General features: G+C 42.1%; 1 protein-coding gene across 2 annotated transcripts; it reads right to left on the reverse strand.

Annotated features, from left to right (window-relative positions):
• LOC115105585 (calmodulin regulator protein PCP4-like) lies at positions 1-27322 on the reverse strand. Of its 2 annotated transcripts, XM_029627780.2 has the most exons (4): positions 27189-27322; positions 4357-4405; positions 2308-2346; positions 1-1123 (listed from the first exon to the last, which is right to left on the reverse strand). In XM_029627780.2, the coding sequence occupies exons 1-4, from the start codon at positions 27195-27197 to the stop codon at positions 987-989; spliced, it is 234 nt and encodes a 77-aa protein (XP_029483640.1). In that variant the 5' UTR covers positions 27198-27322; the 3' UTR covers positions 1-986. The 2 variants fall into 2 exon arrangements, with proteins under 2 accessions (XP_029483640.1, XP_029483641.1); XM_029627781.2 differs by lacking the exon at positions 2308-2346.
• Between the last annotated feature and the right edge of the window lie 12 nt (positions 27323-27334).

A 27334-nucleotide genomic window follows, 5' to 3' on the forward strand; every position in this document is an offset into this window, starting at 1 on the left:
TTTACCTCTTGGATATTTATTAAGTATTCTTTGAACGTGTCTCTACTGAAGATTGATGGTATTGTACAGTATATTCCACTCATTTGGGTTTGAACAACAAAAGGAAACAATGGGGATTCAATAGAAACACCCATTAAAAAACAATTAATGTCGAAACAAAGTCATACAAACAAAATAAAAACACTTTCCAATGACGTTGAAGGGAAGGAAAATAATGGAACAAGCCCTAGATTTAGTTAGCAAGTTGAGACACCGGAGACATTGGAAAGCAAATTGTAGCCATTGATTCAATTCTAAATGCATCAGCCACTGGGCGCTGCGATAACTGGGAGGGATCAAACAAGACAAGCTGGAATGTCTGGAAACACTCCCCACAACGAGAGGGAAACACCCTTCATAACAGACATACTAGGGAAAAAAATCTTTAGATTTATGATGCCACAGTTGAAAAGAATGCAGAATCTGACGATCAATCTTCACAATACATTTGGCTACATGTTCCGCCTGAGGGTGATAGAACCCTGGTTCCAGTTTCTTAATTGCTTTACAAGGAAACCTACTTATCAAGCAGTGTTTTATTGTTCAAATGGGTATATTGTAGCGTACACGACATGAGAGAGACATGAGAGGACTACTACCGGTTTGGACTGCTACAGCAACTGGAAAATATAGAGTGTAGTAGTATTACAGTATCATTAAAAAATGAAAATAGCAAAATCATAGGAAAGATCAAGATTTATCCAGAACTTAACCATCATTTATGGACACAGCAATCAATTAATAAGTTACATATAATCATTTCAAAGATATCAGTGACCCCTTGATCCTTGAACCCTGACCCCTCCCTCTAGCCTTCCCTCTTCCCCTTAACTCCCCCTCAGTTGAGTCCATAACGGTGTGGTTTGATTGACATGCAAGACCAAACCCCCAACTGGTGCAGTCCCGGCCTATGGGAGACAGAGCTGCCTGGCTCTGTCCTGCCCACTCTAGGACTTTACTTCCTGCTTCTTCTTGCTCTGGAACTTCCGGAACTGTGATTGGATGGCCACAGCAGCCTTCTCCGTCTCCGGAGCCTTCATGTCGATGTCCGCAAAGTCCTCCTCAGGAGCAGCCTTAGAGTCATCTGTAGTGAGGCAATAAAGACAGTGAGAGACTGGAAGAGAGAGTGAGACAGCATAGAAAAACTGGGGAATCTTACTGTATGTGACTCTACCACAGTTGGGGTCACTCTATTTCATCCCTCGATCATGAATGGAAAAGGTCACCTAAAAAATGGACAGTTTTCAATTCATGAATTGACTGACAAACCTTTGTTAATAGCTATAGAATGTTTCAAAGTTCATAGAAATGTGTTTAATTTGAATTCAATTCAATAGATTATGTTTAAAGAAGCAGCCTTTTTCGAGCGTATACAGAGGGTAGGGGGCTTTGCAACTTCAAAGACTTTAAATCAGGGGATAAAATGTGAAATATGAAGCAAGGCAAGCCTTTCTAATCTCCCATACATATACATGCTGTCATGTCCTCTCTTCATCCAGGAGGATTTCATTTTCTAACTCCCCTTTCATTACTCATACATTCCCCCCTTTAATCTAGAAGACAAAAGACATGTACATTAATACATCAGAATATGTTTATGTTTTATTTACTTACAAATGTAAGGTTAAACGTTTCCTAATACATAGATAATCACAGCCAAAATGCCAGCAAAGACTAAATGAGTTCAGATCAGTGCCCATGCTAGATACCAAAGAGGGAACATTCTGTGAATATTAAGCCTTGGTTAATTGCTTAAATATGAGGAGTGAACATACAGAATTGGATGCGTGAAGTGACTGTGAATGACCAAAAAAGCAATACTGGGTGCAATTTCTGTGATGCAGGTTCAATTACTAGGTCTCATCCCAACAGCATTGGGATGCGATAGTATATGTCAGTCTCCATTCACATGCATCTACTATGTGGATTGAATACTGAAAGATCTATTCCTTTACAAGATGTCACAAATGCCATATGCATTTTACATTGTACATAGTTGTGAATGTACACTCGTAGAAAGAAAAGGTGCTATCTAGAACCTAAAAGGGTTCTTCGGCTGTCCCCATTGGAGAACCCTTTGAAGTACCATTTTTGGTTCCAGGTAGAACCTTTTGGGGTTCCATGTGGAACCCTTTCCACAGAGGATTTTACCTGGAACCAAAAAGGGTACCCCTATGGGGACAACCGAAGAACCCTTTCGGAACCCTTTCTTCTAAGAGTGTACTAACATATAAAATGTGCACACATACAGCAAAATGAACAACATACGTTTAGGTTTAGATGGATTTTCTTCACGACCGTGGCATCCTTTGAAGACAAAATGTTTTCAATGGAGAGGAATGTACATTTCATGATTGCAGAGCCCATACAATTACTCTCCATGCTATCTTTCCTTGTGTAATGGAACAGTGTGGGGACATCCCATTTCCCTGTGGGCCTAACCCATCTAAATTGATTGAAGTCAGTGGCTATTGCCAGTGTGGGTGCGTTGTTTTTTAAATATAGTTTCTGGAGGAAAGGGATGTTTCTCATGTACATATCTTGTGTTCTTCGTTAACAGACTGAGTACCCCCCCCCCCCCCTCTCCTCTGATACATATTGCACACTTCACAACAAGGTCACAGTCCTCCTAAACCATGAATTGAGACTTGAGGAGGTGCATGTGTGAATATCTAAATTCTCCCAAATTGATGATGTCTTCATTTCTGGGGGAGATGGTAAAAGGTCATGTTGGAGCTGGTGACTGTCTGATGTATGCTGCTCAGGGACACTGGGACAATGATTAATGAAGGTATAGTCTCAGAACATCTAGGTGAGAGCACTCAGTAGCATATGGAGGTGTATTACAATAGCTGGAATCCAAACTACATGTAATCCCCACTACCAAGTATATAGTTCACCAAATTTGTATAGAATAAAACATAGTCAATATAATACTGAATAAAGTCAGCCTTAAAAACTATAGGACTGAATGTGAGATTGTGGTAATAGATCATTCACTCATGTTACTAGAGCAGGCATGGGATGCCATTGTCAGTCTTTACATTATTATAGGTCCCTATGGTACATGTATTCTATCAACTTAAACTTAGGCAATAAAACCAATCAAATTCAATTGACAGGAGTATGGTATTTGTGTGTTTTTACCTTTGAATTAAACTGTATAACAATACAACTCATCGTCCAACCAGTTGAGACTAATATCCATATGAACACCAGGTCTTACTCTTTATACTGTCATCAGTGGCTCCAGAAGGGTGGAGAGGAGGCTCACGGCCACCCTGTTATGCTGAAGGAAGGATCAATTTCATGTGCAGAATGGCCAAATGAACCCTTTTAAAAGTGATTGGCTATCATTAACCTGCCGGCTTCATTGTGTCTTAGGATGAGATCCCAGGGATGGGGGGAAGGACATAGTATATGTTACATCATTCGATTATATTGTGTATTGTTTAAAAACTTAATAGGATCAATTATTGGCTCTGTCGATACATATAGACTACAGGAAGTAGGAGGTTTCACCTTCTAGTGTACAATATGACTATCAAATACCAAAGTCAGGGAATAATCTTGGGGAATAATCAATTATTTGATCAAGAATCTATTTGAAGTAGGACTTTTAATTAAATTGATCCTGTAGTCACATTCACTTTACCTGAATGACTGAATTCTACACTTAATGTCATTTATAGATATCAAAGGATCCTCCAAAGTATTGCAAGCCTAAGTTTGACGTCTCTAACTCTGAGGATTTGAATGTCATTATCATGACAACAATACCATGCCCCAGCTTGGAAAGTAAGGTCTTTCTGTGAATTTCAGGCATGAATGTACCCAAGGTAGATTGTCTTTATTTCTATAATGGCATATTTTCTTTCATAAAAAAACACAGAGAGTTAGTCAAGACAAATTATCAGTTGAGTTATGAGACATCTCTGATTCTCTGTTTTTGCTGTTTTTGGACATTCTGCTCTCCATGAGTAGAACTGCAGACTGTGGACTCTCACTCAATGTGTTCTATGACTCTCACTCAATGTGTTCTATGACTCTCAATCAATGTGTTCTATGACTCTCACTCAATGTGTTCTATGACTCTCACTCAATGTGTTCTATGACTCTCACTCAATGTGTTCTATGACTCTCACTCAATGTGTTCTATGACTCTCAAGCAATGTGGTCACATGAACCAACATGGATGGCGTTTTCGGAAATTCACAAGATGATTTTTAAAAGCAGGATATTAGTTAGTTACAGCAGGCCTACGTGATGTATGTAGTGTATTTTGTCATATTTTTCCTGTATAAATCCTGTACACACCTTGTCCAGCAGGTTTGCGGTTTCCACTCATGGCTCCAGATCCTTGTCTCTGCAAAGGAAGAGATAGCGAGGGATCAATATTCCAATATTCAATACTTTACATATGGGGAAAAACTTAGAGGTAGACCAGTAGCCAGAAGGTCTCGGGCCGTTTGTGTACATCCATGCGTACATGTGTGAGCTTCTGCTGAGACTTCTGCTCCGTGGAGGAAGCCCACACTCCCCATCCTGCACATCACATCCCTACCTGAGTTATTAATACAGTGCTTTCAATGAATTGAAACACAGCAGATGAGCTTTGATGCCAGGTAGGCGGCTGAGGAGGGAAATCACAACAACAAAAAATGGTAGTGTCCTCAGTTTCCTCAGTTCTCCTATAGAAGGGGAAGGAAGGGGAACTCATTTCAAAGCTTTGCCATCTGTCTCACTGTTAGTGTGGAAAAACTCCCAAGGATTCACTGAGGTGATGGGATGGCATCCTTGTTAGGTCTCATCTGTCTGTGTTATACTCTGTCACATGGGGTGAGGTTGATACTGGGGTTCACCAGAGGTTACTAACACCCTCCCTTACTCTCTCCATCTCATTTTCTCTCCCCCTCACTCCATCTCTACCTTTCTTTTCCTCTCCCCCACCTTCTTCTTCTCTCTTCCTCTCTCCCTGCACCCTGCAGCTCTCAACAAACAATGCCTGAGCAGACAGGGGCCATGGCTCTGGACCCAGAGAGAGAGAGAAAGAAAGAAAGAGAGAGAGAGAGAGAAAGAAAGAGAGAGAGAGAGAGAGAGAGAGAGAGAGAGAGAAGCAGAGGAGGGATGGGAAGCTAATCCAAGTTCAAAGGAATATAACACTCCTCCATATCAGGCCACATTAGAGCCATGAAATGAACTTCTACAGCCCAGACCAGCACTCCAGCGCAGTGCCACACAAGACACTACACATGGCAGTCTATCCTCTATGTAGGGAAACACTGTCAAGGAGTACCGTAGGCAACACTTGGTAGGAACATAGGGTACCACTGAACAGGTATACAAACAACACAACGGACAAGACATCCTATAGAACAACACCTCCAAAGACTGCCATGCAAGATACTGTAATACAGGCAACTACAGTGAAACAACACACACACACACACACACAAGCTCAAAAGTTTACATTATGAGTTGGTATTTCCCAACTGGAAAGGAGAGGATACCTTTATTGCTTTTCCACTGGTGCTGCTGTGATACAGTAGAGAAGCTCAGCACATAGAGTGGTTACAGAGGTCAATGAAGAAACAGTAATCGCTATCTAATCTGCTCTAATCTTTGTGTTGTTGATCGTTGTCATTAGGGACCCTGTAATTGTTTAATGGTTGTTTTCTCTTTAATGACACGCAAGCAACGGCCAACAGATGTGAAAGGGAACAGCTGTGATGAAAACCATCAACATGAAGGATGGTTTCTCCTAGTCTTCATCAGTTTGAGGAAAATCCCTGATTTAGGGTCGCATCAGCTCTGTGAACGCACCCCCAGTCTCTACACACTCCTCCCTCTCTCACTTCTCTTCCTCCTCCTCCCTCTCCCTCTCCCTGTGATCCTCCTCTCTGCCTGGCTATGGTTAGAGCTTACATAACCAGGCTGGTCATAACGTTCAGGAAGATTACTCTGAACACACTGGCACATTTTCCACATTACTCCTCTTTGCTCTTTTTTTTCTCTCCAATGAGTCTTTTATCTCGCCCTCTTTCAGCTCTATCTTTGTTTTACAGCGCCTAATAAAATGTGCCCCCAAAAAATTATACATTTGCATGAGGCTTTAGAAACCATGAGTGAATTCCAAATGAGACGTTTGTCACGGCTGCCTGATTCTCACGTTCCCTCTCTACTCTCACTTCTGCTTGGCTCCTTGATGCTTATCGTTCCCGCACTCGCTCATGCAAGTTTAGCAGCTATTGCCAAAGTCCTGCCAGCAACATCATCAACAAGCCATTCAAAACATTATGTATTCTATATTATACATAATTATGGGTCACATGCTCAGTGTGGTGTGGCGGCTTTCCACACTGAACATTTCATTAGGCGCAACAAAGTGTGGGCCGTTGTCTGTGCTGAGTGTCAGATGAAGTGATGAAGCTGTAACAGTCTGTTAATTAATAGCGTTACACATGGAGCACAGTCCCTATCTGAGCCATTTTACTAGAATACTGTAGAGGTTTGAGCGGGCACAACAATAACATCCTCACACGCCCTCTGCCTATCTCTCTCTCTCAAGCATGCAGAGGAGCAACATTTGAGGATCTAGATTAGCATGACAACGTGGTCCGTTAGGCTCTTTTGCTGTTGTAACTCTGTGGGTTGGCATCATTAGTCCACCAATAGAGTAGCATGTGGATACAAACTGAACTTGCCGTGGAAGCAGAAAGCATCTTCCATAAAAGAGGAGATAAAGCAGTGGATCATGAATATTTGGTGAATGATGTCGATGCTTCGGGGTTTGGGGAGATGTGAACTGCCTTACTTGTCTTTTTGGGTGAAACTAATGCAAAAAAAACAGTTTTTTGCATTTTATAGCCAAGATAAAAAAATACCCACAAATACCCATAATTTGTGACTGGCAAGAGACCCACCACAATACATGGAGACATTGACATGATCTGCACAAACAGAGTTATTAGCATTTTGTCTCATGAAAGAAGGCTTGAATTAATATGTATGTCTGAATGAATGAATGAATGAATGAATGAGGACACAATGTGCACTGCCAGTTTGGCATGGAGGAGAGACCAGCAGATTTGTCACGCACCTGCAACCCTGTCTCTGGAAGACCTCAGCATCCACACACGCACGCACATACACACTCACACAAATGCTCTCTAACTCTCTTCCACTTCCTGAAAATCCCCATGTTTTTGAAAGAAAAACTTTTTTTTTTTGTCTATTAAAATAACATCAAATTTCTCAGAAATAGTGTAATGTTGGAACTGACTTTTGTAGCTGGAAACAGCAGATTTTTTATTGAATATCTACAGTACATAGACGTACAGAGGACAATTATCAGCAACCATCACTCCTGTGTTCCAATGGCACATTGTGTTAGCTAATCCAAGATTATCATTTAAACGGCTAATTGATCATTAGAAAACCCTTTTGCAATTATGTTAGCACAGCTGAAAACTGTTGTATTTCAATTTATGCTCAGCCGTGCCTCGCAAGTGCTACACCAACTGATCTGTTTTGTTAACAAAGCTCGAATTTTGAAATATAATATGGTCTGAGAAGAACAATATTGGCAGGCCAGGCATGTCCTGTGATAATGTAATAGGCATACTGCACAAACCTCATTCCTACAGAACTGTTTTTATTAGGTTAAAAACATTTAAGCCATGTTTAAAAATACATCTGAGTGGTAGATGCCGGCTTGCTTTTGACCGCGAAAGTGATCTTGACTCAGAAAAGGTTGGCGACCACTGGTATAGATAAAGGTGAGGAGACAGGTTTAAGAAGGATTTTTAAGCCTTGATACAATTGAGAAATGGATTGTGTATGTGTGCCATTCAGAGGGTTAATGGGCAGGACAAAGGTTTTAAGTGCCTTTGGATGGGTTATAGTAGTATGTGCCAGGTGCACTGGTTGGTGTAAAGAACTGCAACACTGCTGTGTTTTTCACACTCAACAGTTTCCCGTGTGTATCAAGAACGGTCCACCACCCAAAGGACATCCAGCCACCTTGACACAAAATGTGGGAATCATTGGAGTCAACATGGGCCAGCATCCCTGTGGAACGCTTTCGACACCCTATAGAGTCCATGCCCGGACGAATTGAGGCTGTTTTGAGGGCAAAAAGGGGGGGTGTTCCTAATGTTTGGTATACTCAGTGTAGAACGCAGTGTATGTTACTGATAGGAGAGAGTCTGCATATGAAAGGTAGATTGTAACCACAGATTTAGAGCTAAGTGTGTTTATATGACTGTACCCTCCACTTCATTTCTGATTGTGTAACTAATATCCCAAACTAGAGATGTGGGTAATGTGTACTGTCTCCTGACTGAAGTCCAGGAGGTCTGCACTACAGTGTGTCCTGCTTCAGCTCAGCACAGTTCAGCCTGGTTGGGCCCATGGACAGCGCAGCTTACACAGCAGCCATGGAAAAAACACTACATTAGGTTGGCCACTGAGAGATGCCAAAACAGATGGCTCCCAATGTTGGAATACTTGTTTGGTGTGGCCCGCGAGTGAGCAAGAGAGTGTGTGTGTGTGTGTGTGTGTGTGCGCATGTGTGGGTGTGTGAGTTTGTGTGCTTTGTGAGTCCAACTCATGCCAGACCTAAATAAAACCTGAAACTCAGATGTGTGAGGGTATGTACAAATCTTTATATTTAGTTGCGTGTGAACGTGTGCGTGGGTATGTGTGTGCGCCAGTGTGTGTCTGTTACACGCTGGCATTCCTCAGTTCCATCACACCCCGTCCCAATACATCTGAGCCTCTCCTCCACTCCTTTCCTCCCCTATCTGCTCTCCTCTCCTCTGCTCTCCTCATCTCCTCTACTGGGCTTAATTTCATTAACCCACAGACCTATCATGAAGAATGACCTTGTCTCCACCTCATTTCATCTTTACTGATAGATGTGTTCCTGACACAAGAGAGCCTAGGACACACAAAGAGTAATGACCGAATGATCTTCCATCAGAGTAATGAATGAATGGTGCTGTGGTGAAAAACATAGGAACACAGCAATGAGAGACAGATTAACAAAGCTTTTACACAACCTAACCTTTGCACACTCAAATTTCAGAAATGTTGGTAAATGAGCTTTAATTGTTTAAAGAAATTAAGAAAAAGATTGGTGCTTTTACTAATCATGGCCTGGGGTTGTTCAACGACAGACATGTATTTATTTAAAAACTTGGTTTCATTTTAGAGAGACAATTAATCATGTTTTCTTTGCACACACAGAAAAAAATATGTTTTATTGTCACATACACTGGATAGGTGCAGTGAAATATGTTATTTTACAGGGTCTGCCTTAGTAGTACAGCACCTCTGGAGGAAATTAGGGTTAAGTGACTTGCTCAAAAGCACATCAACATATTTTCTTCCACCTTGGGTATTCAAACCAGCAACCTTTCGGTTACTGTACCAACACTCTAACCGTGAGGCTACCTGCCACCCCCTGCTATTGCGCTTAGCAAAAAAGAACACACATTTTCATACACATCTAAAAGCTACGAATTCAAAATATGACAACAGTAATATTTTACACACACACGAAGGAACCCATTTTATTTGAGTTTATTTCCAAAAAGCTATAATCACCAATTTTTCACACACACACACAAAACATTCCTTTTTCAGGACACAGTCTTTCAAAGATAACCCAAATAACTTCTCAGATCTTCATTGTAAAGAGTTTAAACACTGTTTCCCATGCTGAACCATAAACAATTAGTGAACATGCACCTGTGGAACAGTCGTTAAGACACTAACAGCTTACAGACGGTAGGCAATTAAGGTCACAGTTATGAAAACTTAGGACACTAAAGAGGCTTTCTACTGACTCTGAAAAACACCAAAAGAAAGATGCCCAGGTTCCCTGCTCATCTGCGTGAATGTGCCTTAGGCATGCTGCAAGGAGGCATGAGGACTGCAGATGTGGCCAGGGCAATACAGTTCAATGTCCGTACTGTGAGACACCTAAAACAGCGCTACAGGGAGACAGGACGGACAGCTGATCGTCCTCGCAGTGGCAGACCATGTGTAACAACACCTGCACAGGATCGGTACATCCGGACAGCACACCTGAGGGACAGGTACATGATGGCAACAACAGCTGCCCGAGTTACACCAAGAATGCACAATCCCTCCATCACTGCTCAGACTGTCTGCAATAGGCTGAGAGAGGCTGGACTGAGGGCTTGTAGGCCTGTTGTAAGGCAGGTCCTCACCAGACATCACCGGCAACGATGTCGCCTATGGGCACAAACCCACCGCTGCTGGACCAGACAGGACTGGCAAAAAGTGCCCTTCTCTGACGAGTCGCGGTTTTGTCTCAATAGGGGTGATGGTCGCATTTGATTTATCACCGAGGCTTATACTCTGGAGCGGGATCGATTTGGAGGTGGAGGGTCCGTCATGGTTTGGGGCGGTATGTAACAGCATCATCGGACTGAGCTTGTTGTCATTGCAGGCAATCTCAACGCTGTGCGTTACAGGGAAGACATCCTCCTCCCTCATGTGCCACCCTTCCTGCAGGCTCATCCTGACTTGACCCTCCAGCATGACAATGCCACCAGCCATACTGCTCGGTCTGTGCGTGATTTCCTGCGAGAAAGGAATGTCAGTGTTCTGCCATAGCCAGCGAAGAGCCCGGATCTCAATCCCATTAAGCACATTTGGGACCTTTTGGATCGGAGAGTGAGGGCTAGGGCCATTCCCCACAGAAATGTCCGGGAACTTGCAGGTGCCTTGGTGGAAGAGTGGGGTAACATCTCACAGCAAGAACTGGAAAATCTGCAGCTGGTGGCCACACCAGATACTGACTGTTACTTTTGATTTTGACCCCCCTTTGTTTATGGACACATTATTCTATTTCTGTTAGTCAAATGTCTGTGGAACTTGTTCAGTTTATGTCTCAGTTGTTGAATCTTGTTATGTTCATACAACTATTTACACATGTTAAAAAAGTTTGCTAAAAATAAACACAGTTGACAGTGAGAGGACGTTTATTTTTCTGCTGAGTTTATATACACACTTTTAGAACCACATATACCAAGCAAATGCTTATGCAACAGGCACCACTTTTTAGAGGCTAAAAGTTCACAAAAACTTCACATGTAAAACATGTAAAACTGTACCTATTTATCTTTCTTTTAACATTTATTTTAAGAGCTTATATCCAAAACGCTATATCTACCGATTTTTCACACATATATCTGGGTCTGGGTGAGAGATTAAGAGATTGCGTTGGCCCCTGACCTCAGTGGCTGGGTCTGTCTGTGGTGAACGCCAGTGGTTGCTGGTCACTCTCCCCGACCATGTCGTGCCGACAGTCATTCAGGAGCATCATGGTGATACATTGAGACATATGTCACAACATTATGTCAGACTCTCACTGAACACGCCAACTTGCCGTTCATCATTAAACACTGCAGTCAGGAAAAGGCATAAAATACACAAACATTAACACAGGCACAAACTAAAACAGATTCTCATGGGCCACCAAGCAGCACAGCCATTTCCAGAGATGCCACTGATTAGGAGTAGGAGATTGGAGAAAGAGGAACAACAACAGCAGTCATGGTCTACTCAGTCTATTACATAGTGTTTCACTGAGACTCAGGCAGTAATATGGCCAGTTAAACTGTGAGTGGGCACAGTTACTGCAGGAACTGCAGAGATAACGATTCCATGGTGTTCATTTAGTTCAGTTCAGTCAGTTCCCAGTTGAGACAGGCATCATGGGCACAGCTTGGACTGAGGCACTCAGGAGCTGCTTGTCACGTCATGCTCCCAGTCCCATATGTCAAAGCCGGAGAGGAAGCTTAACTAATGGGATGAGGGTGATGATGGTGATGATATTGATAATGATGATTATGTTTCCAGCACATAAGGCTGGTTTTTCCTAGCATGGTTGTGTCATAAGTTATAGTGAGCACACAGCTCTGAGCTTAGGGAGGTGTTGGTAGATAACTCAGAGCTGTGATTCCTTCTTACACACACACACAAAAGACGTAAGCAAGCATAAGACCCTGCCATCCTCTGTCCCTTCCACAGGAGGTAAATTGCTGACGGGTGAGTCGGTGAATCCCCAGGGCATGCTCAGCCCAACCTGGTCCTATACTCGCATGCAGAGCTTGGCACGCACCACAGCGCAGTGCGTTTAACCTGGTGCCACCCAGAGGTCTGCACTCAGCACTCCACAGCCCTTCAGCTTGACTCTTCAACCTATCTGTCTACCTGGCAAAGCCACCCAAAGTCACGCCAAACTGCTTCCTCTCACTGTACACCTTAACCCCTTACTAGGGGTAGATGGGATCCGGGTTACTGTATATGAGCCAAACCTCATTGCCTCAAGCTCACATTGATGGCCTGGATATATGGTATAGAGCTGCCTTTATGGCATAGCTAGTACATAACCTTAACAACGATGTGTTGTTGTGAAATTAAATATCATCAGTAGGCAGATAGAGACATTCTCTTCCTGCTGCTAGTTAATGTATTCATCTCATCTCTCATGACTAAATGGAGTCAAATTTCTGCTGTAGTTTAAACCTAGATCGGAGCATCACTTCCTGTTTGATGTTAAACATGTATGTTTAACCATTGATATAATTTATTTAATAAAGCACGCCCTCACAATGATGTGATGAAAGGGTGGTGTGGTAGTTAGGGGGTTGAATTAGTCAAATAAATAAATGTCTCCTCGCTGACGTTTCTGGGGCTATTTTGGGTGTTTCTGGCAGCTTGGTCTCTCCAGAGGTTCTCCACACTGCAGTCAGTGTCTATTAACTATTCAACAAGGAGGAGAGGAGACGCTAGGCAAACTAGGACACAGATGACAATGTCGACAACTCAGCCCCAACCAACAGTCCTCAGCAGCACTATCGTTGGTGGGTGTGCAGGGGATGGGACTCGGGAGCCGGAGTGACAGTGTGGAAGACTGGCTACCAAGGCTCAGAGGGATAGGAGGGAGGTGGGAGCTGAAGGGAAGCAGGGTTCAGGTAGGATGGAGCCGGCTACTGAGACAGGCTGATTCAGACACTGGACTATGACAGCTATGGTTCATAGCCACCAGAACTGTTACCAAAAATGTGCACTCAAGCTTAGTGGATTTTCTGCTGCAAAGCACCCATTGTGATTTGGTACCATACATGGACGCTGAAATTGTATCCACCTAAGCATTGGCGCTCTCCTAAGCTTATCTATGTACAGGCCCTACAGTGATTTGTATTGTTGTCTGGTAAATTAAATGAACACTGAAATTGGACAAGACAAGCAATAAGCCAGCTGATTGGAGTGAATGTGGACTATTCAAATGAACCATTTTCACCACTGACCAATGGAACCCTCACTGTATTAACCTAAGAATAACCCCTTCTTCACACATTACCAGGTGTCGAAACTCATTAGCATACCGGTACGCCAATGTTCCCTAATCAAAAAGACCTGACACAAGAAGAGTCTCCTTTAAATGAATGCTTTCAAGGCAGAGCTTTAAGCTGAGATGGTCTTTGTCATTATTCCAGGCTCTATGGGAGGAAAGGGATCTCCTCAGCTCAGCTGCCAACACATTAGATAACTCTGGATTAACCATAATTCTGTTTTGTAGCCCGATATTCAGCTTAAAAGCTCCGGGCTTGGCAACGTTGGATGGAAATGTGAAAAATTCAATGCATGCACATACAGAAATGATTACTTAGCCTAATAATCGCTGGAATCCTGTCAAGTGTCCATCTACCTTGAAGGGTAGTACTAGAATGCCTACTCGTTAAGCAGACGCACAGAAGCCAAGTTTAGAGGATAGAGGATGTCCATGTTGGAATGGGATGGCATAATGGTAAAGATCTTCCTCTCATGCGTTAATGCTCTGGTGTTGGAGGGCACAGTTAAGGCATTCAACTTTATGTTTAAGTCATTCAGCACACATTCTTATCTAGAACAACTTAGAGAAGGGAGTGCATACATTTTCACACGGTCACCCTTGGGAACCGAACTGGCGTTGCAAGTGCCATGCTCTACCAAGTGAGCCACACAGGCTTGACTCATCCATCTATCCAGAATCTGAAGCTGACATCGTCATTATTAGATACAGACTAGGTCAGCGGTGCCCCTGAGAGAAGGAAAGTTAGGGGACGACCTTGGTGGTAGGAGTGACCGTGGGAGAGACTATTTTGAGATGGCCTCCTCTTCGTGACAGTGTTAAGTGACAGTTGTTGAACTTTAGTTCATTCTCTCCGGCATTGCATTTAGCTGTTTGTTAATATCAGCATAGAAGTCAATTGAGTAGATTCTGCCTCTGCTCTTCACTTTAGACCTGGGAATGTTGCCTATGTTCATTCAGTCTGCACACTGACTGATGTAACAAAGGAGAGTGGAATTTTGCAATGACAATAACAAGGCTTCAGACTTAGGTATGAGCATCATAATTCCAGATACTGTCTGAGTATAATGTAAGTTCTTAATGTTTTTCTTTCCGTCCATACTTTCTGGAAAGTTCAGATTCTGTATTTACTGTCTTTGTATAAAAGGTAATTATCATTCCATGCGTTGCCATGGTAAACATTGAAGGACGGAAAATGTAGAGACAGACAATCCAGCAAGACATGAATCTCTAATTATAGAAGAAGAGGGACCTAGTGACATGTGAGTGCTGTGCTTCTAGTGGGCCACTCATTCCAAGTCGGGTACTTCCATTGACATCCAATCTGCCCTGGCTGCCAGCCCATGATGTGTTAACAGAACCTTCCTTCCCTCACTGACCTGTATGTGTTGTACTAACTACAGTACTCATTATCAGACAGACAGGAAATAGCAGTTTTTCTCCCTGCTGGAATAACCGGAGCAAAACTAATGATACAACAGCATGGTTTCCCCATAAAACATTAACACGCATTAGACAGACTCCAGAGCTCTCTCTCTCTCTCAGCACACATCCAACAAAGTGCACAACATCTTTCAGCAGCACATCTGTATATACAAGCGTCTCAGAGTAGGAGCGCTGATTTACAGTAGTATCAGTTTTGTCTTTTAGATTCGAATGAATGGACCTGATCCTGGATCAGCACTCCTACTCTGAGATGTTTAATGAATACAGGCCCAGACAACATGACGGCTGTTGTCTACACTGTATTTCTATTAGGATGAGTAATCATAATGAGAAGTTGATCCATACAGTCAATCCTGTGCCTCAGTCCTAGCTCGAGCACATGGCTATATGTAGCTTGTTATTATACAGTAAGTGTAATCCTTTGGCATCACATGGAATGTGTTACGAAAGCATCATAAAAACAATGGGGTATTAGATGTTTAGGCGTCGCTATAAATGCATCGTATTTATTTTACTTTATTGAGATTAATGCTGAATGAGACTAAAACAAATGTCCTGAGACTGACTGTTATGAGAAACTGGAGCTCAGATGCTAACCTCCCTTTATGACTCTCTGAGACATGCAAAACTGGGTTCAAATAGTTTGTTTTCTTTCAATACTTTAGCTGTGCTTGAATGAGTTTGCCAAATATATGGGTCTGGCGCAATGGAACAAATGGAATAGTTCCAAAAGTGCATACTTTAGTCCCATCTGGCATACCTGGCAGGCTAAGTCTAACAATCAAAGTATTTGAAAGATCTTAAATACAATTTGAACCCAGGACTGCTTCCATGCTTAAATGTGTCTGCAGTGTAAAGCTTACTACAAGCTCTATGCAGATGCAAGATTTCGGAGTGTTGCAATGTCATTTTTAATACCAAAAGGAGCATCTTCTTGTAAATGCTCCAGCATTCAAAACACATTTTTACTACCTGAAAATTGAGACATGCTGTATCATTCCTTCTGCAGCTGTGGGGGCAGTGTTGTCGCTTGATTGATATAGCTGATCTAAAAGCTATAAAGGCTATTCATCAAAGTAGCGTATTTTGCATTGATAACCAAATATAATCTCAGCGACTGTTCAAACTGTAAACCAAAACATCAAGAATCCACCCAAAAAGGTATTTTGTTTACTACAGGCTATTGTGAAATGGTAGAACCTGCTGTGGCCAGCTTGTTAGCCTTGTGCTTTTTCTCCAGGATCAAAACATGATAATGTTCTTATTTGTATCTGATATGGGAATAAATACAGACGTGGCCAAAAGTTTAGAATGACACAAATATTAATTTTCACAAAGTCTGCTGCCTCAGTTTGTATGATGGCAATTTGCATATACTCCTGAATGTTATGAAGAGTTATCAGATGAAATGCAATCAATTGCAAAGTCCCTCTTTGCCATGCAAATGAACTGAATCCTCAAAAAACATTTCCACTGCATTTCAGCCCTGCCACAAAAGGACCAGCTGACATCATGTCAGTGATTCTCTCGTTAACACAGGTGTGAGTGTTGACGAGGACAAGGCTGGAGATCACTCTGTCATGCTTACTGAGTTTGAATAACAGTCTGGAAGCTTTAAAATAAGGGTGTTGCTTGGAATCATTGTTCTTCCTCTGTCAACCATGGTTACCTGCAAGGAAACACGTGCCATCACCATTGCTTTGCACAAAAAGGGCTTCACAGGCAAGGATATTGCTGCCAGTAAGATTGCACCTAAATCAACCATTTATCAGATCATCAAGAACTTCAAGGAGAGCGGTTCAATTGTTGTGAAGAAGGCTTCAGGGCGCCCAGGAAAGTCCAGCAAGCGCTAGGAAACTCCTAAAGTTGATTCAGATGCAGGATTGGGGCACCACCAGTACAGAGCTTGCTCAGGAATGGCAGCAGGCATGTGTGAGTGCATCTGCACGCACAGTGAGGTAAAGACTTTTGTCAAGAAGGGCAGCCACTTCTCTCCAGGAAAAACATCAGGGACAGACTGATATTCTGCAAAAGGTACAGGGATTGGACTGCTGAGTACTTGGGTAAAGTCATTTTCTCTGATGAATCCTCTTTCCGATTGTTTGGGGCATCCGGAAAAAAGCCTGTCCGGAGAAGAGAAGTTGAGCGCTACCATCAGTCCTGTGTCATGCATCCTGTCAAGCATCCTGAGACCATTCATGTGTGGGGTTAGTTCTCAGCCAAGGGAGTGGGCTCACTCACAATTTTACCTAAGAACACAGCCATGAATAAAGAATGGTACCAAACATCCTCCGAGAGCAACTTCTCCCAACCATCCAGGAACAGTTTGGTAACGAACAATGAGTTTTCCAGCATGATGGAGCACCTTGCCATAAGGCAAAAGTGATAACTAAGTGGCTCGGGGAACAAAACATCGATATTTTGGGTCCATGGCCAGGAAACTCCCCAGACCTTAATCCCATTGAGAACTTGTGGTCAATTCTCAAGAGGCGGTTGGACAAATAAAAACCCACAAATTCTGACAAACTCCAAGCATTGATTGTGCAAGAATGGGCTGCCATCAGTCAGGATGGTCTTGAAAAAGAAGGGTCAACATTGCAAATATTGACTCTTTGCATCAACTTCATGTAATTGTCAATAAAAGCTTTTGACACTTATGAAATGCTTGTAATTATACATCAGTATTCCATAGTAACATCTGACAAAAATATCTAAAGACACTGAAGCAGCAAACTTTGTGAAAATTAATATTTGTGTCATTCTCAAAACTTTTGGCCACGACTGTACACAAGCAGCATATCAAACTGGGATAATATTTTAAGTTACACTAGCAAGATTAAGTATATTTACGAGGGCATACACTAAATTACTAAAAGTATGTGGACACCTGCTTGGCGAACATCTCAATCCAAAATCACGGGCATTAATATGGAGTTGGTCCCCCCTTTGCTGCTATAAAAGCCTCAACTCTTCTGGGAAGGCTTTCCACTAGATGTTGGAACATTGCTACTTCCATTGAGCCACAAGAACATTAGTGAGGTCGGGCACTGATTTTGGGCAATAAGGCCTGGCTCGCAGTCGGTATTCCAATTCATCACAAAGGTGTTCGATGGGGTTGAGGTCAGGGCTCTGTGCAGGCCAGTCAAATTCTTCCACACCGATCTCGACAAACCATTACTGTATGGACCTAGTTTTATGCACGGGGGCATTGTCATGCTTAAACAGGAAAGGGCATTCCCCAAACTGTTGCCATAAAGTTGGAAGCACAGAATTGTCTAGAAAGTTATTGTGTGTTGTAGCCTTAAGATTTCCCTTCACTGGAAGTAAGGGGCCTACCCCAAACCATGAAAAACAGCCCCAGACCATAATTCCTTCTCCACCAAACTTTACAGTTGGCACTATGTATTCAGGCAGGTAGCATTCTCCTGACATCCGCCAAACTCATTTCGTCCGTCGTTTCCACTGCTCCAGAGTCCAATGGCGGTGAGTTTTACACAACTCCAATCAACGCTTGGCATTGCGCGTGGTGATTTTAGGCTTGTGTGCAGCTGCTCGGCCATGGAAACCCATTTCATGAAGCTCCCGACGAACAGTTCTTGTGCTGGCGTTTTGGAACTCGGTAGCCACTTGTTGCTCTTAGACGTTTCCACTTCACAATAACAGCACTTACAGGTGACTGGGGCAGCTCTAGCAGGGCAGAAATTTGACAAACTGACTTGTGCCATGTTGAAAGTCACTGAACTCTTCAGTGAGGCCATTCTACTGCCAATGTTTGTCGATGGAGATTGAATGGCTGTGTGCTATTGCCACCTTGACAATGGGTGTTGGACCAGCGACGATATAATGTTACCAAAAGGTGTCCTCTACTCCAAAAATCCCACTCCACCCACCTGCGTGCATGCACATAGATTTACATTTACATTTAAGTCATTTAGCAGACGCTCTTATCCAGAGCGACTTACAAATTGGTGCATTCACCTTATGACGTCCAGTGGAGCAGCCACTTTACAATAGTAGATCAACGAAGTGAAACTTGAAGTAACCTTTAATAATTGCTAGAAATTAAATCTGCCTCTTCTCCTTCTCCTGGTGTCTGTCCCCATCCCACACCTCTGATGTTAGCCCTATGTTGTGGACCAGGTTATGGGGAGTGCACAGCAGACAGGGATCAGACAATTTAGCTGGATTACAGATCATTTTAGCATAATCTCTGCTCATTGTGAGGGGCGATTAGGGTCAGAGTGTGGCATCGTGATTCACAATGAGCACTGAATCATTCTGAACCAGGACCATGTCTCACCAGCGTAATGTTGCATGTTTCGTACACCGTGGAGTATTACATAATGGACTGATCTGAGGACTGTGACCAATTTCAATTTCAGAGAAACATATGATTTAAAAAAATTATACCTATGCACTCTGTCAGATGCCAGTTAGTCATTCAAAAGAGATTATACCAATTAATATGACATTTCCACTAACAGATTAACTCAAAAATATTGTTCAGGTCAAAAACAACAAAAAATGTACTTTGGCTAATTTCCTCAGACTTCCATTGACTGAATTGGTGCCTAAATCTGTCGAACAGGCACTTCTGAGCTGAATTTAATTCCCTCTTTCTGACTTTCATCAGTAGAAACGAGGGTAAAAAGGACACAAAGAGACACTACTCTTCCCTACCTCCCTCGCCTCTGCTACACCGACCTTTTTACACTAATTGGTAGCAACCTTCTCTCATTCTCCTTTTCCATTGATGTAGAAAAGGCTAGAGAGAAGAGGGGGCCTGGTGGTCCACTTCTGATGATGAAACAGAGGGCTTTGCTAAGTAGGCACCAAGGCCACCATGCATCCAAATTGTTGGATGCAGTTCCATATTGGACTCTTTGTCTGATGCATTGCCATTACTTAGACAGAGCATCAGTAGGTTAATATTTAAATAATACTATTTTCAAATAGAGGATGTTATGAAACTGTTTAAGTTTCTATATCATAGAAATGTAATAAAATGTCAAAATGAAGTTACAGTATATACCACTGTTAGTTGATCATAGCATGCATGATTGACAGTTTTTGAATCAACAAACCATTTCCTTATTATTCTGCATCTACTGTACACACATCCATATGAATGGCATACTTCAGTACTTGTCATCTTAACCTACACTGACAACTCACATGGAAAACACCAAACCACTGGACCATGCTCTCAAAGCTAATCAAACAAGGCTGACTGCACCCTGTTTTTAAGCCTGGAGGCGACACTGGCTGTGCTGCTCTTTCTGTCTATATATCTACCAATCTATCTCTCTTCATCTACTTTATCTATCTACCTGCACGATCACAATCGACAACTAGACATTGGTATTATTTACAGCACGTTAAGCGTCTGTTGGTTGGGTCCCCCAAGTCTCTACAGGGATAGAACATTCTGGATCATCTACCCATCTTCTTAACCACACTGCACCTTCACTGTGGAGGCAGTGTTTTATCACATCGTGTTTCATAATTTCATAATGACATCACGCTCAACGTACTAAAATGCTTATTTTTACCGCAAAATAAATTTGAAGGCAATAGAACAAACAGTGTTGTGATTTGTTGCCATTGTGAAGAGGCTGTGAAATTAAACAAGTGAGTGTCTCATCAACACAAAATATATCATGGCTGTTGAATGAGCCTGACCTGTCTAAATCTGAATGTTTTTTTAATTGAACAAGTTCTCATTTGCAACTGCGACCTGGGCAAGATAAAACAAAGCAGTGTGACATAGACAACAACACAGAGTTAAACATGGAGTAAACAATAAACAAGCCAATAACACAAACAAGTCAATGACACAGCAGAGAAAAGAAAGTCTATATACAGTGTGTGCAAAAGGCATGAGGAGGTAGGCAATAAATAGGCCAATAATTAAAATTCAGCAGATTAACACTGGAGTGATAAATGAGCAGATGATGATGTGCAAGTAGAGATACTGGTGTGCAAAAGAGCAGAAAATTAAATTAAATAAAAACAGTATGGGAATGAGGTAGGTAGACTGGGTGGGCTATTTACAGATGGGACTATGTACAGCTGCAGTGATCGGTTAGCTGCTCAGATAGTTGATGTTTAAAGTTGGTGAGGGAAATAAAAAGTCTCCACCTTCAGCGATTTTTGCAATTCGTTCCAGTCACTGGCAGCAGAGAACTGGAAGGAAAGGCGGCCAAATGTGGTGTTGGCTTTGGGGATGACCAGTGAGATATACCTGCTGGAACATGTGCTATGGGTGGGTGTTGTTATCGTGACCAGTGAACTGAGATAAGGTGGAGCTTTACCTAGCATAGACTTATAGATGACCTGGAGCCAGTGGGTCTGGCGATGAATATGTAGCGAGGGCCAGCCGACTAGAGCATACAGGTCGCAGTGGTGGGTGGTATAAGGTGATTTGGTAACAAAACGGATGGTACTGTGATAGACTGCATCCAGTTTGTTGAGTAGAGTGTTGGAAGCTATTTTGTAGATGACATCGCCGAAGTCGAGGATCGGTAGGAAAGTCAGTTTTACTAGGGTAAGTTTGGCGGTGTGAGTGAAGGAGGCTTTGTTGCGAAATAGAAAGCCGATTCTATATTTGATTTTGGATTGGAGATGTGACAGGACGGGATAGATACACCGCACCACAGACAGAACCAAATCTCCACCCGAGCGGATTTACATAATCCTGCATGCAACAAAAAATATTGAACAAATCTGCTTAATATCTGAGTATTTGTGGAGAGCATTCCAATCTAGCCTGTTGACAGAGGGACGGTCACTTGTCTCTAAATGTGGAGATAATGTGGATTTAGGGCCCGGGTTATAATGCTATCGCCAGAGGCCTGACACAAGAACTTAATGCATGTACAGATGCAGTTACAAATAATACACAGGAGTATACTTAAGAAATGACCCAGCTGCTTTTCAAGACCACAGATGGCTCCTAAAGCCCCCAGCCAGGAGGCTGCAGCGTGGACGGTTGCGATGTGTTTAAAAGACACTGAGACCAAGCAATTCTTCAGGCTCTGGCTGAGACTGGGAACAGGGTGTGTGACTGGTTTATGATTGCATGTGATTCTTTCTCTGATTATCTCCCACCCTCCCCCATACACCGTGCGCACCACCTCTTTTCTACTCCACACATGCATAGTCTGATTATATAACCCAGTCGTAACCCAATACTGGGCCCCATCTTGACTGGTTACCTGCACATTGTTTGGAACACATTGTCATTTCATACCAGTGTCTTCATACTGGGCACAAACTGGTGTGATTATTTAGGCCTATTTATAGGTAAAAAAAATTGTATGAAAGTAAATGGTTGGTGGGAAGTGAGCAAGTGGGGACTATTGGCATTGATTTCCATTTAATTATTTATTCACAGAGCCGCTCTAAAGCCTTGGCTTGATTCTTTATGGGCATATAAATCCATCATGGAGATGGGAAGCTAGTGAATGTCTTGTGTGCTGCAAGATCCCACTTTGTAATGTCTTATTAAATCACATTTTATTTGTCACTTGCTTCGTAAACAACAGGTTTAGACTAACATTGAAATGCTTACTTTCAGGCACTTCACAACAATGTAAAGATATATTCTTTCAATAATAACACACGGAACAAATACACAATGAGTAACAATAACTTGGCTATATACACGGCGTACCAGTATTGAGTCGATGTGCAGTGATACAAGATAATTGAGGCAGATATGTACATATAGGTAGGGGTAGAGTGATCTCATTTATAAAATCCTGTGTTCATGCAGTACCATAGAAACCTATATAAACATGAGCAGGGAGAATCATTGTCAGATAGGTGCTCTGCGACGGTCACACCCTGACCTTAGAGAGCCTGTTTATTTCTCTATTTGGTTAGGTCAGGGTGTGATTTGGGTGGGCATTCTAGTTTTCTATTTCTTTGTTGGCCGGGTATGGTTCCCAATCAGAGGCAGCTGTCTATCATTGTCTCTGATTGGGAATCATACTTAGGCAGCCTGTTTTTCTTTTTTTTATTCATTTTAAATAAAGAAGATGTACACTTTCCACGCTGCGCTTTGGTCTCATTCCCGACGATGGCCGTAACAGCGACGTACAGTATGATCTCATACCTCAGTGTATTTTGTATTTGTACTTCTTATGGATCCCCATTAGCTACTCGTCCAGGGGTCCAACAAAATTAAGGCAGTTTATACATTTTTTTAAACATTCACAGATTTCGCAACACACTGTGTGCCCTTAGGCCCCTACTCCACCACATATCTACAGTACTAAATCCATATGTATGTATAGTGCGTATGTTATTGTGTGTGTGTGTGTGTGTGTGTGTGTGTATCTGTGCCAATATTTGTGTTGCTTCACAGTCCTCGCTGTTGCATAAAGCGATTTTTACAAATCTAGTTTTACTTCTTGCGTCAGTTACTTGATGTGGAATAGAGTTCCATATAGTCGTGGCTCTATGTAGTACTGTGTGCCTCCCATAGTCTGTTCTGGACTTGGGGACTGTGAAGAGAACTCTTGTGGCATGTCTTGTGGGGTATGCGTAGGAGTCTGAGCTATGTGCCAGTAGTTTAGACAGCTCGGTGCATTCAACTTGTCAATACCTCAATACATCAATACCTGATGAAGTCAATTTATCCCCCACTTTCAGTCAGGAGAGATTGACATCCGTATTATTAATATTAGTTCTTTGTTTACTAAGGTTTACTAAGGGTTGGTAACAGGCTGATATTGGTTGGCTATTGGAGCCAGTAAATGGGGCTTTACTATTCTTGGGTAGCGGAATGACTTTAGCTTCCATGCAGGCCTGAGAGCACACGCTCTCTAGTAGGCTTAAAATGAAGATGTAGCAAAAAGGGGTGGTAATATCGTCTGCTATTATCCTCAGTAATTTTCCATCCAGATTGTCAGACCCCAGTGGCTTGTCATTGTTGATAGACAACAATCATTTTTCATGTCTTTCATAATTGTCATCACAAGTAGATTTTGGTTGATGTCGACTTAATGTTGCACTAAAGACCGGTAGCTAACACACCTAGAAAGCCAATCCAAAACCCAGGTGTGTTATGTGTTTTCTACTCAATGTGTTTAATTTGTATTTTTTTTTATTTAACTAGGCAAGTCAGTTAAGAACTAATTATTATTTTACAATGACGGCCTACCCCGGCCAAACCCTCTCCTAACCCGGAAGACGCTGAGCCAATTGTGCACTGTCCTATGGGACATCGAATCAAGGCTGGTTGTGATACAGCCCGGGATGGAACCAAGGTAGTGTAGTGATGCCTGGAGCACTGAGATGCAGTGTCTTAGACCGCTGCGTCACTCGGGATCCCACTGGGTAGGGTTGCCTGGGAATGCTTCCCTCACACACACACTGAGGCAGCCACTGACCGAGCCACTCCATTGGACCACCTATCCAGGCAGAATGTGTACCAGGATAGAGAGAGGGCAGCTGTAGAGAGAGGAGGGGGCAGCTGTTGAGAGGGGAGGGGGGGCTGCTGTAGAGCTAAGAAGACTAGCCTCATCTGCCACTACCACGGCCAGCCAGTCAGTCAGTCTGTCTGTCTGTCTGTCTGTCTGTCTGTCTGTCTGTCTGTCTGTCTGTCTGTCTGTCTGTCTGTCTGTCTGTCTGTCTGTCTGTCTGTCGGTCTCTCTCTCCTGTCTGTCTGTCTCTCTCTCTCTGTCTGGCTCTCTTTCCATGTCTGTCTCTTCTTCTCTGTCTCTCTCAGCCAACTGCTGCTGGATTCCATTGACAGAAAGCAATTGTGTTGCACGAGGCCAACTGTACTAGCCTATACACCGGGAAAGTGACCAAAAAAAATGCAGCTCAATTGTTTCTAAGATTGGCCCATTGTTCTGAGGGAACGAGACAGTGATAAGGTCCAAGATTGGGGGCCTCACTTATTTCCATTTCCCCCTGCTCTGCGCATGCAGTGACAGAACAGAATGTGTTATTGCAATGGGTCAGCGGTATACCTTGAATTATTCAGTGACTGTAGGGTGTACTCTTTTCCGGCGCTCAGTGCAGTGTTTGCATATACTGGATTCTGGGATGGCTTGTTCTGTTTTTCTCTAGCAGTGTAATAAACACAGAGACCAATTGCCTTCAGCTGAGACATGATTGTTATAGACATGGTTTTATGGCTTAACTGAACTGACTGATGCATTCAGTTGATTGGCAGACTTTGTGTCTAGGTCAATATCACTCCCGCTTCAACTAACACATTTACTATTCATGCTGGATTAAGCATTAATTTACATGTCATAGCTCAACAATCTTGTTTATCAAATGATTCTCACACAGGTAGAATATTCCCTTATGTAGGCCTCTCTAAGTAGTTCTGCCTACTTCAAATGCAAAATATTAAATGAGAAGACTACATGATTGAGCAGGCCTTTACAGTATGACAACAACCATTAAATAAAGACTGCATAAAACATTTTGACTATGTATGGCTCTTACAGCAACCGCGGCCATTAGACAACCTGCTTTCAATTTCCCGGAATATTTGTATTTTGCGCGCGGAACACCTGGAGCGGAATGCTGGTTTGTTCTTCGGTGATTTCTGCCAGATTAGAGGCCATATGAAACTGTATCCATTCAACAAAAGTCTTCAGTTATTATGTAACCACGTAAATTCATGTTTCCTCTTTTCATTAGGCTAATTGACCGTTTATAATCCTAGTATGTCCTCGCTTTTAAGTATAGAGTTAGTCAGATGATTTATGGTTCTCTTCTAACAATACATTAAAATCATAATGCACCAGAAAACAAATGTGGAGCTGCTGCTGGGCTGCAACCTGGATTCAAGGGTAGACGTAACATAGTAAAAGTACATCTGTTTCCCTCCATTTAGTATGCTATGTTAGGTTTTGTATGGTATGTATTCATTTGTGGATGTCTTTCATCCATTTCGTATTATTTGTTACAAATTACAATTTGTATGATATCCCAATGGGCTCAGATATCAGTTCAATGTATAATTTGATTTACATTTGGTTGAGTTGTCAACTAATGTGATTTCAACATGATATAAAAAAAAAGTTTGTGTTATATTGCCTACCTGTCCACCTTGACCAACCACACTCCTTTCATTTTGCCTTAAAGATTTCTTCAGGATCGGTGTCCCTTCCACGGGACGATTGAGCTAATGTAGGCTAATGCGATTAACATGAGGTTGTAAGCAACAACAACATTTCCCAGGACATAGACATATATGATATGGGCAGAAAGCTTAAATTATTGCTAATCTAACTGCACTATCCAATTTACAGTAGCTATTACAGTGAAAGAATACCATGATATTGTTTCAGGAGAGTGCACAATTTTGAAAATGAAAAGTTATTAATAAAACAAATTAGGCACATTTGGGCAGTCTTGACACAACATTTTGAACAGAAATGCAATGATTAATTGGATCAGTCAAAAAGTTTGCACATACACTGCAAAATCGAAATTGCACCTGGTCTGAAAATAATACATTGTGGCCTTTCTCTTGCATTTCAAAGATGGTACATAGAAATAAAAAAGAACAGTTGTTTTTTTCTTTGTATTATATTTTACCAGATCCATTGTGTTATATTCTCCTACATTCCTTTCACATTTCCACAAACTTCAAAGTGTTTCCTTTCAAATGGTACCAAGAATATGTATATCCTTGCTTCAGGTCGTGAGCTACAGGCAGTTAGATTTGGGTAAGTCCTTTTAGGCAAACATTTGGGGAAAAAGGGGCAGATCATTAAGAGGTAAAAGTAACCTTCTGTGTTAGGTAACCGTAACAAGTGTGATATACTGTATTATACTATTTTGAGCTTCCTGGATTTACGTTTCCTATGTTACGTCTAGTCTATGAGACCAGGCCTGGAATTGTGTTTACTTTAAGGTGTCTAACCTACAAAGATAAGCACGCAGGCTATATTTCCAAAGCTATATTTCCAAAGCATGCATTATTGTATTAACAAACTAAACAAAAAATTCCACATAAGGACAAAAATTACCAGTGGTGGTTCAGAGAGGACCGTTTTGGGTTGGTTTACCGGGAGTTGGATAATAAATTATTTTAGATCGGCTGGACTTCACTGACACTTGCTTATATTCTAGCGAAACGTTTACTATTGTTGCCATAGCAGAAACTACAAATAATTTATTTTATTTCAGGCTGTATCCTAATTGGCTACTTTGACACGATTTGTTTGCGCTCCGTTTGAATGGTGAAATTAGCAGCAGCAGACCATCCCATAGATTCGTTTATTAGCCTACGCTATTATAATAGCGATAATTGAAATAAAGCAGGTACACCTACCTCACTCATGATTCCCAAGTGTTGTAGTGTGGCAGCTAGGATGATTCCAGTATTTGATATACAGTTGATGTACAGTTGTCACTGGTAAGAAGTCCTGTCCACGATGCCTTGGATCCGTTATAGCGGGGAGGTTTTATACTACGTGA

Source organism: Oncorhynchus nerka, linkage group LG22 (assembly GCF_034236695.1).
Source record: "Oncorhynchus nerka isolate Pitt River linkage group LG22, Oner_Uvic_2.0, whole genome shotgun sequence".
In the NCBI taxonomy this organism is placed as follows: domain Eukaryota; kingdom Metazoa; phylum Chordata; class Actinopteri; order Salmoniformes; family Salmonidae; genus Oncorhynchus; species Oncorhynchus nerka.

Excerpts from the sequence above, each read along its gene's own strand:
- LOC115105585 (XM_029627780.2), bottom strand. Across the intron at positions 2,347-4,356 it reads CCGCAAACCTGCTGGACAAG|GATGCCACGGTCGTGAAGAA; the intron begins GTGTGTACAGGA and ends TTGTCTTCAAAG. Across the intron at positions 1,124-2,307 it reads AAATCCATCTAAACCTAAAC|ATGACTCTAAGGCTGCTCCT; the intron begins GTATGTTGTTCA and ends GCCTCACTACAG.